The following is a 15,844-nucleotide window of genomic DNA, read 5'->3' on the forward strand; positions in this document are numbered from 1 at the left end:
AGTTTTTATGGAGTATCAAGAAGAAAAAGCAGTAGATCACAGGAAAGTAAACCCTTAGAAACTGCCACAGAGCTGCCCATTCTCAGAGCTTCTCTGGCTGAAGCTGCTTCAGGCAGTCTGCCCAGAGCACAGCCACAGAGCCCACTTTGAGCATGATTAGGAGTTTAGTCACATGAAATTAAGCAAGGCTGAGACAGTCATCTCACCCAAAAGCTGCCTTTAAGAGGGTCTGACTCACTGACCTATATCCATGTATGCCAACTGATAGTAAACTGTCCAACAGTGGCCCTGAGGCCTATGGGCTGAGCCACCTCAACTGTGGCACTGTGAGCCCAGCTGTTTCAAGAGGTTTATACCTTACATAGGCTGTCCAGGCCTATGCTTCCAGAAGCCCTGAAGATTTAAAAGCCTCTTGCTGCTACTAAGAGGTATAAAATTACTTTACAATGCTGTACATGCAGCACAGGGGAATTAAAAGTTGCAGCCAGCCACTCAAACAGCAATGTCACTTGAAGTCCACACATTTCATTTCAACACCTATTCCAAGAACAATCCTCTTGAGTCAAATATTTCTCTCTAGTGCTCCGAAGAGCTCCAGGTGATGAGTAATTCATGATAGTTCGGTGTCTGAAGCCTCTGTCATTTTACATCCCACACAAATTCTTGCCATACAACAGCTTGTTGTGTCAGACATCTTTATTTGCTGTGTTGCCCAAGTGTACAAATAGTGAATGTAGTTATAGAAATTCAAAATATATTGTAGTAGAAATCTGTCTGGGAAGTGGAATGCTAAGATATTCACTTTATAAAATTATTACCCTTAAGTCACTCTCACTTGGCAAGTTTTAAATACATCAGGGCCATGAAGAGACAGATTATGATCCTGCAAAAAAGGAGTTCTCAGTAAACTTTTTCTGCTAGATGAAGTCAGTCAACAGCAAATTAATTTCTTACATTTGACTCATTTTGAGTTATCAGCCAACAGGATGTTAGCTACATCCAGACAATTCATACACAATTCAGCTCCCATTTATACCAATAATCACTATCAACATACCTAAGTATTAGTGAAACAATCTCAGTGACATTATTATTTTAAGCTAATGAAGTCAAGCCAATAAGTTGCCCCTGGCTATTGAGTGCAATTGATGCTTTTGTCACATTTTCAGAGTAAGACTCCTCAGTTCTTGAACAAGTCAATACAGCTCTGCAGGAGAGACACATTGTTCTGCAAAGGAAGAGAATTAGTTTCAGATGAGGATGACTGATAATTCCAATCCTGCCTTTCATGATGAAGTAGCTTCCCAAATAGAGGGTCTGTCACAGGATTTTGTAGCCTGTGCCAATGCTATAGATCTCCTACTGCAAAGACAAGCATTCAAGCAGTAAAGAACCAAAGCCAGATCACACATTCTGCAATCTGCCTCTTCCTGCAGGCCTGCAACCATTAATCAGTTTGTGCTAAGAGAGGGACAAGAGTCAACAGGAAGCTTTTAAAGTAGGCCAGACTGAGCAGTGTTGTCAAGGCTTTGTGTCACATTCCAGTTCAGCACTGAAGTAGCTGCCGGTGCTAAAGTCCAGTACTCTCAGGGAGTGGGACATTAGACTTTCCTTCTTCAAAGGAAGCTGAGGATGCACAGTTACTGCTTTGTTCTCTGCACTAAGTTAACAGACCCTTCAAGCCTGCCTAGGAAATCTTGGCAGAGGCTGCTATAAAGCCAGCATCCCCTCCACTGACAAGCCAAGTGACAAGGATTGACAGCCTGCTCACAAGCTGCAGGATGTGCTCCTGTGCCAGTGCTCCAGGAGCACTGGAAGCAGCAGCTGCCTCTAGACACAGTAGGGGTCAAACCCCACAGATGAGGCTGCCTGATGGGAAGTCAGATGCCCCAGCAAATCCTCCCAGTTACACACTACTCATATTTCTCTCAACCCATGCCTGTTAAATTCCAAAGAGAACACACCTTTGCATGTTTTATTTCCAGTTCTGCCATTTCAATTAAGTTTTTACGGAATGCTGCTATTCTCTTCTGTTTGAAGCTCATCAGTTCTGTAGAGAAGGAAAAAACAAAGGTAAGAGATAGACAAAGTGTGATAAGCAATGCCCCTCATATTTCAGGAGTCTGTTGTGCAGCTCAGATTACAGTATTTGATCAAAAAAAGGTTCAAGAGTTTGTCATGCTGGTTTTAGACAGAGATGCAGTCATCACATGATACACAGACAGCTTAAGACAGAATAGCTTTGTAGGAAGACAGCTGGAACAAACCAGAAACAAGCCACACTAGTTCTGTGAAAGCCTGGATCATTTAAAAGCCAGATACACTGAAGGAGCAGCATGTATACCATGAAAGTATATAATAAATATAAATATACACACATATACTCTTCTACTGAGAACCTGTGTTTGAAACTCTGTATAAGGCACTCAGCTGTATTGGGAGGGAGCAAAAGCCTGTTTGCACAGCTTTGACTGAGGTAATTAGTTATCCTCTAGTAGTTACATTCACATGGAGGCTGAGTTCAGTCCAAAAAGCAAATACTAGGGGCTTGTAAATAAGGTTGGTGTAGTACTGACACTGTTCTGCTAGAGAAAATTGCTTTAAAAAAATATGTTTAGCTGCATTAGTTTTACAGCACTTATCTCTACTGTCCTTGGGACATGCAGACTGTTTGTTCAGGAGCCTTCAGTAGCTGAAGGTCAGATGGAGACCTCGACTGCATTAAGCTCTCCTTTAAGCATAAGTACAGCAAAGCCTGTTTTACCTTGTTTAGCAGATTCTGAAATCTTTTCAAACTTCTGACAGCAATCCTGTTGATGTGCCTCAGCCAGTCTGACATCCTTGCTCTTAAGTCTGGCTTTGTCTAGAGCTTTGTTCGAGTTCTCATAGTCAACAAGAGCCCGGGTTCGTCTGTACAAAAGATCCTGAAGAGACAGAAATAGCACACCAGAGCCTTAGCAGGACTACTTCCCAAAGTGAGGTTACAACCACCTTAGCAGCAGGAGGTTTCACTTCTTTCAGCACCAGATTCTGCTTTTTCAAACAAGCTATTACAGCCTGCTCTTGGCAGCCTTTCACAGTGCAGCACTACATTTTCAGGACAGCCAGTTATGCCTTAGTGAAGAAAGTATGAGGGCTACTATAGGCATCATTTTTTCCCTTATAGTAGTTTCTCCTGCTGTAAGGTGGAGAAAGTAAAGTGGTTTCTCCTGCTCTCCACTAAGAGCAAAAAGCACTTTTTGACTTTCTGAATTCCCTCAGTCTACCTTCCAGCAGCCATTTAATTTGTTGGAGATCTGACAGCTTGACTGAAGCACTGTATTAACCTAGACAGGAGTAGTAGAGGTCTGTGAGCCAATCCCTTCCTAATGCAGCAGGAGTACAGTTGTGATGTCTAAATAACAGTACACCCCACTGAGGGGGGCTGTAGTGGGTGTTCTGGAGTACCTGACATCACAGGTAAGACACTAGATGAAGAGGACCAGTAGGTTGTACCTAGATAACATTTTGCAGCATGGTCATCCCTGTCAAATCAAGTTTTTATTAGGAAAAGGGTTGCCAGCAAGGCTTTTGCAGTCACATCAATCTACCAAAGCCCTCTTGGAAGCTCAGACTCCAAAAGCCTTCACAAGTTACCATGTATTTGTGCTAGGGCACTCTAAAAATCCTGAAATCAATCCCAACTACTAATTAGTCATCATTGATTTTATTGGCAAGACCGTGACTACTCAGGCAGGGAACAGGAAAGAAACTGCTGCAGACTTAAATTCAGTTTGCTCTAACTTACAGAAATTTAAAGAGTTCTTCCACTTTACCAAAGAAAAATTGGTCCAAGTCTTCTGTAAGTGGCTGGACTCCAGCTAGCTAATATATAGCTTCTATATTCTGCTGTGGTTTAAGAGTCTCAGGTTTCTTAGGCAAAACAAGGGTCCACTTACCTGTCTTCTTAAAGCACAAAGAACACCATGAATGAGTCATGTTGCCCATAACAAAACGAAGCTTCAAAAAGAAAACTCTTCTCACCTTAGCAGCCTCTATATTGAGCATGTAGTATCTCAACAGTTCAGAGAGCTTTAAGTCTTCATCAGATGAAACTCTACTCTCTACCTTCTGCAGAAGGGAAAAAAAAAAATCAGTTGGTGTGTAACAGAACAGTCACATACAGAGTCAGAGATTCTTCTCCACCACACCTGCCCCCAGCAAAGCTTCTTACCCTGAGTTTCTCAAAGAGCTCTGCAACTTTCAACAAGTACCTATTGGAGGAAAAAAAAAAAAAGCATAAATAAGTTTGAGATACTTCTTAGTCTGATAAATGCCAGGATCAATCAGCAGGAAACCAAAAAGCTGAAGGCTGGAGTTTCCTGTATACAAATCCAAACAAGGGCTTGAAAAAAACTCATTTAAGCAAAGACCTGGAGAAAAGGTTCAATGTGCTGGATTCCAGCCTACCAGAACAGTACAGCTGAGCAGCTCAACACCATTTAATGTAACAATGCTGATCTCCAGAGCATAAAGGTATAAAGGTCTTGTGGAGAATTTCCCTGCTGCTATCCAAGAGGGATGAGCTGACTTGTTTATTCAGCTATACACTCTGGTTTTACAAGGTCTTGGTAAATTGATAGCAAACACAAAAGTGGAAGAAGTCACCTCAAAAAAGGCAACTGAGTTCCCCCAGCTTAAAAATCCCCTACTATCCTGGAAGTGCAAAGGTCCAGAAGATAGTACAGACCTAGCATAAGCTGACTTAGTGCAGTTATGTTTAACAGCACATTAGAGCACACACACAAACCCTTTCTTCAGGGGTCTCCAGCAGTTTGTGACCTAAAGAGAATCCAGGAGTTTTTTGTTTAGAAGTTAGTTTAGTTTTTTGGTTTTTGTTTAGTAACATCTAGGCCACAACTGGCAAGTGCTCAACTAGTTCTGAGTTAGGTGCAATTGATGACATTAGGTCTGCCAGAGCAGGGGTGCCAGAAAAAGGAAAGTTTTAATGCCACTTGCATGCAATTCAAGAACCTCAAACCACCTATGACTCAATCCTCTGGATTTTACAGAAGAAATTTGGTATTCCCAGACTCAGGATATGTTTAAGAACAGTTGGAATTGCTTACTTTTTGATAACTGTAGGCTCTTCTAATGCCAGGCTGTTCAAACAAGCTGAAGTATAAATATAGTCATCTGCAACATCTGCAAGAACAAGACAAGGTTTTCAGGCTGAAATCATCAAAACTGCATCATCTCTCGAAAGGGCTTTGAAAAGATTCACTTTTATGAGATCTTGTCATCTTATCTGCTTTTGCACATGCATCCTTGATTCTGTTGTAGTAGTTCACAAGAAAAGTCTTCTCTTGCTCAAAAAAATCTTCTACTTCCTGAAAAAGAATATGACCTGTTAATCAGTAATTGCAGAATACAAGCTCTTCCCTATTTTAGGAAGGGCCAAAGAAACAACCATAGCCTGGGATTGAGCTTGAGGCCCATCAATCCCTATGGAAAAACTGTTCAAGACAAGATGTGAGCCAAGGGTTTGAAATCCCAAACCACATGGGAAACTTCTTCCTCACTATGCAGTGAAGATGAAGTTGGCACTCAAATACTGATGAAGGTTGTCGTCTGAAGCAGCAGTAAGTTATGGACAGCCCTCAGGACTTCCAACAGCTGGAATTTTATTTCCTAGGCCTGCTGCAACACTGTAGCTAAGGACTAAGCAGTTTACAAGCTTGTTTCTCATTCACACCAAACATGATACATATTGAAATATTTCAGGACACTGCACATAGCACAACTAGCTTTTTGGGAAGTGCTGCCATGGCAACACAACACAAAAGCTAGAGCAAGACCAGTTACAGGAGTCTTTGGTATTTGATCTTGTCTAGTATAAGCAGAAATCCATAAATCATGTCTGTTCAGAGCTCCAAAGTAGACAAAAGCCACAAGGATATTTCCTGAAGGTATAATTCCTTCCTCTCCAGTATCAGGTATTAAGGCAGGTCTTCTGCATCCAGAAACTTGGATTATACACTGAAATTGATCAGTCTAAAGCTACAATGTCTTATTTCTATAGAAATCAGAATTAATACATGCTACTCCCCTCAAATGGGAGAGCAGTAACAAGGCAGGTATGTCAGTAGCTGAGCCTCATGCACAGCAAGCCTGAAGCAGACAGGAGTAAGTTCCCTGGAGCAGGAAGCAAGAAACACTCAAGATAAAGGTAAAACAAAGCAACAACCTTACCTTGACTCCAGAGAAGAGGACCTCATCAGCACTCTTTACTACGCTTTTTAAAAAGCCACCAAACATCTCTTTAGTGTTTTTCCTCCGCACACTCAGCTGCAATAGAGAGGCCAAAGCAGCTTTAGTTATACCCATGGAGGGAGAAAAGTGACTGTTTTGACACTTACAGTGTTAGTAACATCCTTTACACTTAGCATATGTCAGAGCAGGTTGATTTCCAAGTCCTCCATAATACCCATATAAAAATGTAACATGTAACATGTGGCTTGGCAACAAGTAGTTCAACTGTTCCTACCATGGATTTTACCTTCCCATAAACAACTGTTTCTCCTTGCATATCTTGGCTCAGCATCTATCACTCACAATTAGGTGTGATTAAACACATGCAGGAGTGACTTTAATACACCTCCATTCCTCCACTTTAAGACTATGCAACACAGCACAGGTACACCATAGCCATACACGTTCCCAAGATAAAGACATGCAAAGGTGGCTTCCTAACCAACTTGACAAGGATTTAGAAACACAGTGAGATTTAAAACAGAGAAAGGTGTAAGGGTCAGGCTTTCACCCTTCAGCCGTCTCACAGAAATACTTGCAATATCTGCTTGCTGATGCTGCACATAGATCCACAGAACATTCTGACTGTGTCCAGCAAAAACAACAGCACTCCTAACAGTTTACCTCACTTGGAAAGGGAAACAAGGAAAAAAAGTCTCACGTCCTGGTCATACTCCAGGAAAACATGGAAATTGCGATCTTTGCTGAGCACAGGATGAGAAGCAATCCGCTGCAGGAAGATCTCATGTGATGAGACAGTCTTCTTGAAGACAGCGAGGTATTCACTGCAAGGAAACAACAGACTGAGATCCTCTTTGTACTACCCTCTTCAGTATACAAAGAATTGCTTTTATTTAGCCCATGAAAATATTCAACTGCAGACTTCTGAAATAGCCAGCTTGTGACAGTCAAGCCACCTTCATTCTCTTTACCTAGGAAGTTTTCCAGCTTGAAAGCTGGAAAAGCTGGGCCACTCCCCAGCTCCAGGGTTTTCAAGACACCCTTCAAAACAGAGACACTCAAGATCAGTTATCACCAAATAAGTTGCTCTCCCAGGAGGCTTCTCTAAATGCAGCTTTTGGCAGTAGACTCATTTTACTTACGCTTCCAGCTCTTGCTTCATTTTGGCAAACTCTTCTTTTGTCATGGACACTTCTCCTTCCCCCAGCTTCTGCATCTTCTCTCTGGGACCATCAAAGTCAGGCTTTGAAGGTGCTGGAGGTATCTAGGCAGGGAATTGGTTAGTCATGGATATTAGCAAATAAAGGTGTCCAAGATTACTTCTAGCCTTCTCTAGAAGGAGGCTCTTTTGCCTGGTCATAGGAAAGTGTGGTAAAGAGTGCATGATCCAGGAATTCTAGGTTCCTGGTTTGTGTTATCCCTCCCCAGGAGGGAAACCAACCCAGAGAAACAGCTGTAATCTACCCCATTGACAGCCATCTCTAAAAGAATCATGACGGGAAGGAAAGCCCACATTTATTAGATTATTTCAGTGTGCCACCTTCAGGCAGATATTAATACCACCACAGAGTCAAGGACTCTCACAGCACCTTTTGCTGCTCCAAGCTATATGCAAAGTTACCACAAATGCCATACCACTCAAGCTGTTCAGGAATTAAGACAACAGGAAGCATAGGGAACACCCAAGTCACAGAACACCAGTAACACTGGTAAAACATACTTCATGCCCTTATTAGAAGGCACTTTAGATTGCTACAGTTTTTCACTAAGAATCACATTCTTTAGGAAGTACTTACAATGAGTCCTGCATACTCTTCAGTTTCAGTGAGTGTATCATGTAACCACACAAAGTCTTCATGCTGCCTTGTAACTGAAAACTCAGGGCTTTGAAAAGCTGGCAGTGTAGTCTGGAAGAGAATATATAGAAGCCCTACTGTTTTGTAAATCAGTGCTTTTAGAAACAGTTCTGTCCATTTCCAAAGGAAGCTATTCTGCTTACTAAGAGCCTTGCCCACTCCCTTTTAGCTGAGCTGGCACTTATTCAACAGCACCACTAAGAAGACTGTTAGGAAAAAAAAGTACTGTTGTAGAACAGCAATAATGCAGTTTGTTTTGTGGCATTTCACAGTAGCTCCCTTCCAGCCCCAAGCCTTCTGGTGTCTAGCTAGGATTCCTTAGCAAAGCCTTCAGCTGCTTGCCTCTGTTTAGAGTTCAGATCCTAGGAAATCTGAAGTTTCTGCATGTACACATCCTCAGGCCACCTTTAAGTGGAAAACCTCCATCGAATTAGATTTTCTTCATTGCCAAGCCCATCTTTGCAAGTATGTGTACTGCAAATACATCTGTTACTTGCACATCCTTTTTGCCCATGACCTTACCTTAGTATGCACAGTGAACTTCACTCTGTCCTTTTCACTTAGGGCATCAGGGATATCAATTTGGAGAGAAGGATCAACATTCAGGTCTACAGATACAGACCTCAGCTGCAAGAGAATTTACAGAATAATCCTTGATCAAGTATCAAGTAGGTTTAGTGAAGCTGACTGATCATCAGCCATGAATAAGAACCACACTTCACTACACACCTGCCTTCAGGTACACACTTATGAGCAGAATTCCTTTCCCAGTGCTTCAAAGACCCATAAACTGAGCCAGCATTCCTTTGGGGGCTTATTTCTTCATTTATTCCAACAGCCTAGACCTAGAACATCATTTCAAGACTACTCAAACTTTTAAAGAGCAGTGGAATAGCTTTCTCAGTAGAAGATCCTCCAGCTTACACATGAAGACTATCTTCTAAGAGGCCTTCCCTTGCTGCAGCCTGACAAATCATTGCTATTTTCTGCATAAGGGAGAAACCAGAGATCAAGGTCACAACACAGGAAGTTTGCTGAGGAGTGACCATCAAAGCCAGGAGGAATGCTGAAGTTACCCTCTGGAGATAATTCTGAAGGCCTTCTCAGAAAAGCAGGCTAGAGAACTGCACCAGGACTGCTATCTCAGCACCCTGCAGCACAGACCACACTAGCCAGGAGCCTGTTCCTACCTTTGCAGTGCACACTAAGCTTCAGCACCCAAGCCCACAGGCAAATGCTGTCAGGATCTGAGCAATCCTATCATATCACAGAGGGCTAAATACTACCTCAAGCCTCTGCAAAGCTGCCTAAGAACCATTGATAGGCTGCCTGTTATAAGGTGAAGTTTGCTTCCAAAAGGCTCTGGAAGATGGCTCCCCCTAGGCTGGCCATCTGCAGCCCAGATCTGGTATGTGACAAGTGTCTCTGGCTGCCTGCAGAGGACACAGCTGCCAGGACAGAGAGCATCTGCCCTGCCACTGCTCTCCCCTATGATCAGACTGCCATGCATAAGTGAGGGATACCCCAGCCACTGCACCCTCCAGCCATGCTAAAAACTCTTCTGCTGCATCCTCACTGTTAACTAGAGTTAAAAGGAGATAAGTAATAGATAAAACTTTTTAAGCCTTACAACTATGGAATGGCCCTGCATACAGCACATGAAGATGGGAAAGAAGAAGACTTTCAGCCCATCCTGGGCATTACCTTGGCAGTGAGCACACTTACAGAGCATGCCCTGGAACACAATTCCTACCAGTCCCAGGCCCTGTTCACATCCCACAGGACATGGTGGGACTCCAAACTCTACAGGGACTCCAACAGTAATCACTTCCCTGCAGTCACCACTTAGGACAGACTATTATGTTCCCATACAGGCAGGCAATTCTGGTCCTTGCTAGGAAGGCACAGACCAAACAGAGGTGCATGGTTTAGAGGTCACTGACACAGGCTTGAGCAGCAGCTGCTCACCCCAGGCACTGCAGGTAGAAGGCCACCAGTCAGGCACTAGTTTCACTGGGAGCACAGCTCACTGTCTGTTGCCAAATGAAAGGCAAGTTGGTTGGTGTTTTCCATTTCCCAGCCAGATAACACCACCAGCCAAAGCAGCAAGATGCAGACCCCAGTGTTTTACATCCTGCTTACTTCTATTTGCTGTCCAAACAGGATCAGCAGCACTAACAATATGAACTGCTGAGTCTGGAAAGTATGATAAGCCAAAGGAAACCATTTCCTCTCAGCTAAACTAAGGAAAGGATTACACAAATCAGACAGTCCTGAATTTGTGAGCTTGCTTGCTTGCTTTCTTGTGGAGAAAGTAACCCGTGATTAGATGCTGTCTAGGCCCCTCCATGCTTAGTAGTTGCCTACACAGGAGACAGACAAGCACAAATATTAGGTGGTCCTGCTTGGTTAGATTAAAGCAGTTAACATGTCACAAGCATGTGTCTCCTGGCACCCTGCACAAACTGTAAATAGGATCTGGAGCTATATGAAACCAAGGCTTATACGACCCCAGTCTGCTCTAGTCCTGTGAAGGTCACTGTGGGCTCCTAACTCCAAGCCAGAGACCTTTAGGATTACAGAATCATGGCTCAGACTACAAAGGGAACATTCACACTGTCCGACTTCAGGAGGAGAGAGTGCTTTGTTTCCTGACAAAAAGTGCTGGAGTAGCATTTGTCCCCTGAATGGGGGAAGCAGGAAGCCCCACTCCTGTCAGCACAGCTCTGTAAAGCACTTACTCAGGGAGCACCCATGGCAGATGTCTCACACCAACCCCTGACCCACACAAGCACCTCTGCACGCAGTACCTTTTGGGCCCCCATCTCTCCTGCACCCACCCTACAAGCAGGAATGGGGACCAACCTCCCCATGGGCACATGAAGGCTGTGCAGAGCAAAGGAATTAAACATCCATCTCCAGGCCCCAGGCTTGTCCTTTTACCACAGCAGGCATCCAACCCAAGGCTTTCCCAGGTCACCCCGCCATCTTCACTCCCTGGCAGCTCCTTCATATCCAGAGGCATTTCTCTGCTAGGACACCATTGCTTCCTCCCTGGACTCCAAGCAGTGGGAAAAGAGAACTGAAAGTTCCCCATCCAGTTACCAGAAACCAGTCTGTCACTCCATACCCTCAAGGGAGATAATCCAAGCTCAGCAGCTGGGAAGGGATTATTCCTCACTGGTAGCAGATGCCCAAATAGGTACAGAGGACACACAGAATGGAAACAGCTGGGTTGAGCTGCAAACTGAAACACCCACCCAGAGCCAGCAGTGCTCTCACTTTCAACTCTCATTTCTCTTCCCCAGAAGCAGCTTCTGGTTTGCAGTGACTCCAGAAACTGTTACAGCTTCTCTGACACCTCCCACTTCTAAACTCAGGTCTCATCAGAGACTTGTTTCAGGATTCCTAGGGTTTCTTGAGGATTCAAGCAAAACCACTCCCTGTTCAGTACAGTTTACCTGTCCAACTGGTAAATCAGAACAAAGCAGAGCCCTTCACAATAACATGGACATCATACTGGTTAACATTTCTAGGTTTCAGGACTAAAAGACTATAAATAGATATTATGGTACTAATTAGGACACCATGATAAACACCTGATCTAGAAGTCCAGGAAACAGCAGAGATCATTACTGTGCCCAATCCAGGTAGAATTTTAGAACATTTGCTTTTTTTCTATTTGTTAGAGATGCTAGGGGAAAAAAAAAGTTGGATCACTTAAATACAAGGCAATGATGACCATCAGCTACCCAGACTTCTGCCTGACAGACATTACATTTCTGATGTGCAAACACATCTTGATGCTTGCAGACACCCAGAGGGAGGAAATGCCCTCAGCCACCAAAGTCTCTCAGTTCTGGTGAGAGGCCTGAGCTGCTGCTTTTACAGTTCCACCCTTTGCAGTTTTAGCATCAGCTCTGGGTGACTCGGTGTCACTTCTGCATTCCAACAAAAGAATCTGCCAGTGCAAGCAACTGTGTGCAACTTCTGACTGCTAGTGAAATATGTATTTGTTATCAAAGACAGATTAATCCAGGGGTTTTCCACGTAAACAGGCGCTTGGAAGGAGCAAGGAACCCTTCCACAAGGGCTCACATGTCAGAGTTTTCTGCTTATCGTCAGCTACCTTTTAAAAACCTTCTCGCCTTACTGATCACCTCCCTGCTGTCATTCAAGCAACAACCCACAAACAAGACTTCAGAAGTAATTACATCTGCCACTACCTAAAACCCATTACTTTTTACAGAGCAGACTTTCCAATTAAAGCTGTTTAGGTGCTCTCCAGAGAGCACTAAAAGATCATGGTGTTTTCTGGCAGTTTATACAGAGCCCTCAGTTCCAGAGGGCCTTGTTTTGACACCCAGGAATTAGCCACCAGAGGATCTGGCCAGCAGATATCAGCAGCATTAGCTGCTGGAACTACTTTTTAGTCATATTCAGCACAAGCAGCTTAAGTTTCCTTTTAATCTGGATACTAAAAGGACATCTGAAAGTGCACTGCAAGCATGCAGCACTACAGAGCACATGTGAAGCTTGGATTTTGTAGCCTTTATGGCAGTTTGCTGTCACCACTCTGACACTGAGCTGAACAGTCCTGAAGTGGTCTGGTTACACACAACCACAAAAACTGAAGCACTGCTTACTTACTCTATGGAAAATGCTCCCCCAAATTCGTGACTTCAAACTGAACAATTCCAGGGATGCAAAGGTTTCATTATTTTGCTTAAAACACCGATAAAGTGGGAACAACAGCTCAGTGTAGTCACACTGAAATGGCACTCCTCAGCAAGTGCTGTGCTTGCCAAAGAAGCAGAAGGCCCAGAGCACCTGTTGCCTGGGCTGTGCAATAAAGTGGCCCTCTCCTGCCAGAGGGATCTCTGCATCACTCTCTGCAGGAACTTGCAGGTCACATGCCTCCTGACAGAGGGAAGGACTCTATAAACATTCAAGGATGCCACATTCCGAGCAAAAGCCTTGCTGGCTCACCCTGTTCCACCAGCAGCACACAGGACACCTCCACCCAAGCAATGGATTCTTCAGCTGGAGGGGTCAAGCACAGCTTTGGCCGTGCAGGGGAAGCCCCCTGTGTGCTTGCAGAGCACAGCCTGGGGCTGAGCACTCCTGGCCCAGCTCAAATGGGAATTGTGCAACTGCAGCAAACCCCAAGCCACAGTCAGCGTTCCCCAAGAATGCTTTGCTGACCTCCTACAGTGAGGCCAGAGCTGGTGGCAGGGATGTCAGGAGCAGGGCAGCCTCACCATGCTGGCTTCATCTTCCACTAACTGGGCCAGCTTCGTGGAGGCTGCGTGTCCTTGAGAGGGCATCATCCCTGTCCAGGAGCTGGCACCTTGTAGCAGCTCACCTCCCCTGCTTGATTTCAGGCTCAGCAGCATGCAGAAGTAGTTTTTTTGCTAAGCACAAGATCCAGTATGGTCTCATTCCTTCCAGAATGTGCAGCAGAATTTGTCCAGCAGAATCACCATTTGTGAGTGATAACAGCAAGTCCCAGGCCATGACACAACATTTTGTCTTCCACTGATTGCTTTGTGAAAGGGGTGCTACAATACATGCTCTCAGCATTTTGATCTAGAGCATTTCAGCTGCAGACTGAAGCCTTCAAACAGCATGAAGCCACTGACATTACGAAATACCAAGGTATTTACTCAAGCTTAGCTTGGAAGGCCCACCACTCACTTCAACCTTTGAAGTGCCTTTTCCTCCCCCATGACAGATTACACCTTATTTTCCACTGCACTTTCAATCACCTTTATCCTACCCTCCCTTCCTCTTCCTACATATCCTGATCCTCTCCTGCTTTGCCACCTCAGGGTCAGTTTTTAGTTTATACTTAACAGTGGCTCCTATTTAGTTTAATTCCTAATGAAGTTTCCTTTACAGGCATGAGTTTCATGAGTTTTATCTACTGGTCACACACCAGTTCCATGTTGCTGTTTCTTTGCCTAAACAGGAGCAGACAAGATAGGAGCATTTCTATCCTCCCCCAGGCTGCTGGAATCCCGAGGCAGCCCTACAACCTAAAACAAGCTAATCTTTGTCCATTGAGCATCAGAGTTTAAAGCTACTCCAGCCCCCATTTTCCCCTCCCCCCAGTATTCCTCTCTGAGTTAGAAAGGCACATAAACACTCAAAAGTTACCAAATGTTGCAAGAGAGTTGATATTTGACCTTCCCCTCCAGCATTCTCCAAGGGCAGACACTTTAATACAAAAGAGTTTTACAAGCAGCAGAAAAGAAAGCACTGGCCAGCTCACAGCAAGCTACTTGAAAATGCTTCTTCTACAAACTCTTGCCTGTCTTACTGACTCAGGATTATTTCAAAACTAGATTCATATGGAAAAGAAGCAGAGAAAAGGAAATTATCCAGAAGTCAATAAAGGCTGGTGTATTTCTAGCCCCCAAGTTAGTTAATATATATGCTCCAAAAAGCTGGAGAAAACACAGACTGGAGAGGCTTTCAGCACACCTAACAGCTTAAAGCAAAGTCATCTTCCTGCCAGTGAAGCTTAGTCACAATGCAAAACCACATGCAGCTGTGACAATATGAAAGGCAAATAGGCAACTTGCTGACTCTTACAGGACTGCCTTGCCTTCTTCTCAAGGTGTGTTGAGGGTAGTTATTAAACCAGGGAGTTTAGGTAGGTTAACCCAAGCAGCTCGTCCTGCAGAAGAGAGAATTCCAATCACTGTCTACACTACATAAACATTAATTCACAAAGTTCCTGCTTCAGCATTTCACTTGCATTTCCTCTGAGAAGCTGAGAGTCTTAACACTAGGAAATCCCCTGTGCTGCTTTAAAGAGAAGACATGAAGCTCCTTGGCACTTACAGCTTCAACACTTCTCCGGAGAAAGGAGAACCAAGCGAGCTGCTGATGTGACAGCCAAGGCAAAGGGGCACCGCAGGTGAAGTGACAGCTGACAGCCCAATTAACGCGGAGCACACCCAGGAAGGCCGGTCACAGACCCAGCAGGGCAGCTGGCCCACCGGGGAAGAGCAAGTTTAACCCCCTGCAGCACTTTGCCCGCAGTGCCCGGGGCCAGGTCCCGCTCCTGCATCCATCACCTGCCAGGCCCGGCTCCCGCAGCTCCAGGGCCGCGTTATCACCTGCTCCCGCCTCGGCACAGAGCGCAGCCCGCACTGCCTCACGGCGGCTGCACAGCCCTGCCTTTCCCTCCTCTTCCTCCTTCCCACTCCGGCTTTAATCCTCCCACCCGCTCACCTTTCCCCGAGCACCTCTCCCTTCCAGGGCTGCTCCCCACGCTTGCCCCGGCCACTCTGACCCCCTGCCCTCGGGGGACCTCGGCGCGCCAAAGGAACGAGGGCTAAGGCGATTTATCTTCTCTAAAAAAGTCCTAAACTGAGCAAAAGCCAAACCCTGTCACTGTCCCAGCGCTGCCGGGGGCAGAGGGAGCAGGGAGCTCCCTCTCACGCCGCGGGGCCAGCTCGGCTGCGCCCTCACCGCCCGCCCCAGCCGGACTCGGGCCGCCACCCTCACCTTGTCCTGCGAGTCCCCATGGAGCAGAGCCATATCTCCGGGCGCAGACAACCACCCTGCACCTTTCTCTTTCTGCTCCTCCCCGCCACCTCCTCCTCATATAACCCGGGAGGAGCCGCCGCCGCCACACCCCCTGAGGGGCACTCGCCATCTTTGGTGAGGGCAGGGCGCTGCTTGCCTTCATCCAATACGGCACCGCAACGCTTTATTTTTCGGCT

The 15,844-nt window shown here is 45.2% G+C and overlaps 1 protein-coding gene across 1 annotated transcript; it reads right to left on the minus strand.

The window, feature by feature from the left end:
• Positions 1 to 678: 678 nt before the first annotated feature.
• On the minus strand, positions 679 to 15,754 carry SNX5 (sorting nexin 5). The gene is made up of 13 exons (XM_009093693.4): positions 15,627 to 15,754; positions 8,631 to 8,735; positions 8,049 to 8,159; positions 7,395 to 7,516; positions 6,953 to 7,076; positions 6,232 to 6,327; positions 5,264 to 5,369; positions 5,109 to 5,184; positions 4,214 to 4,253; positions 4,024 to 4,110; positions 2,765 to 2,924; positions 1,965 to 2,050; positions 679 to 1,228 (listed from the first exon to the last, which is right to left on the minus strand). Exons 1-13 carry the CDS (start codon positions 15,657 to 15,659, stop codon positions 1,181 to 1,183), a joined length of 1,194 nt encoding a protein of 397 aa, XP_009091941.1. The 5' UTR covers positions 15,660 to 15,754; the 3' UTR covers positions 679 to 1,180.
• Between the last annotated feature and the right edge of the window lie 90 nt (positions 15,755 to 15,844).

Source organism: Serinus canaria, chromosome 3 (genome assembly GCF_022539315.1).
Source record: "Serinus canaria isolate serCan28SL12 chromosome 3, serCan2020, whole genome shotgun sequence".
Taxonomy (NCBI): domain Eukaryota; kingdom Metazoa; phylum Chordata; class Aves; order Passeriformes; family Fringillidae; genus Serinus; species Serinus canaria.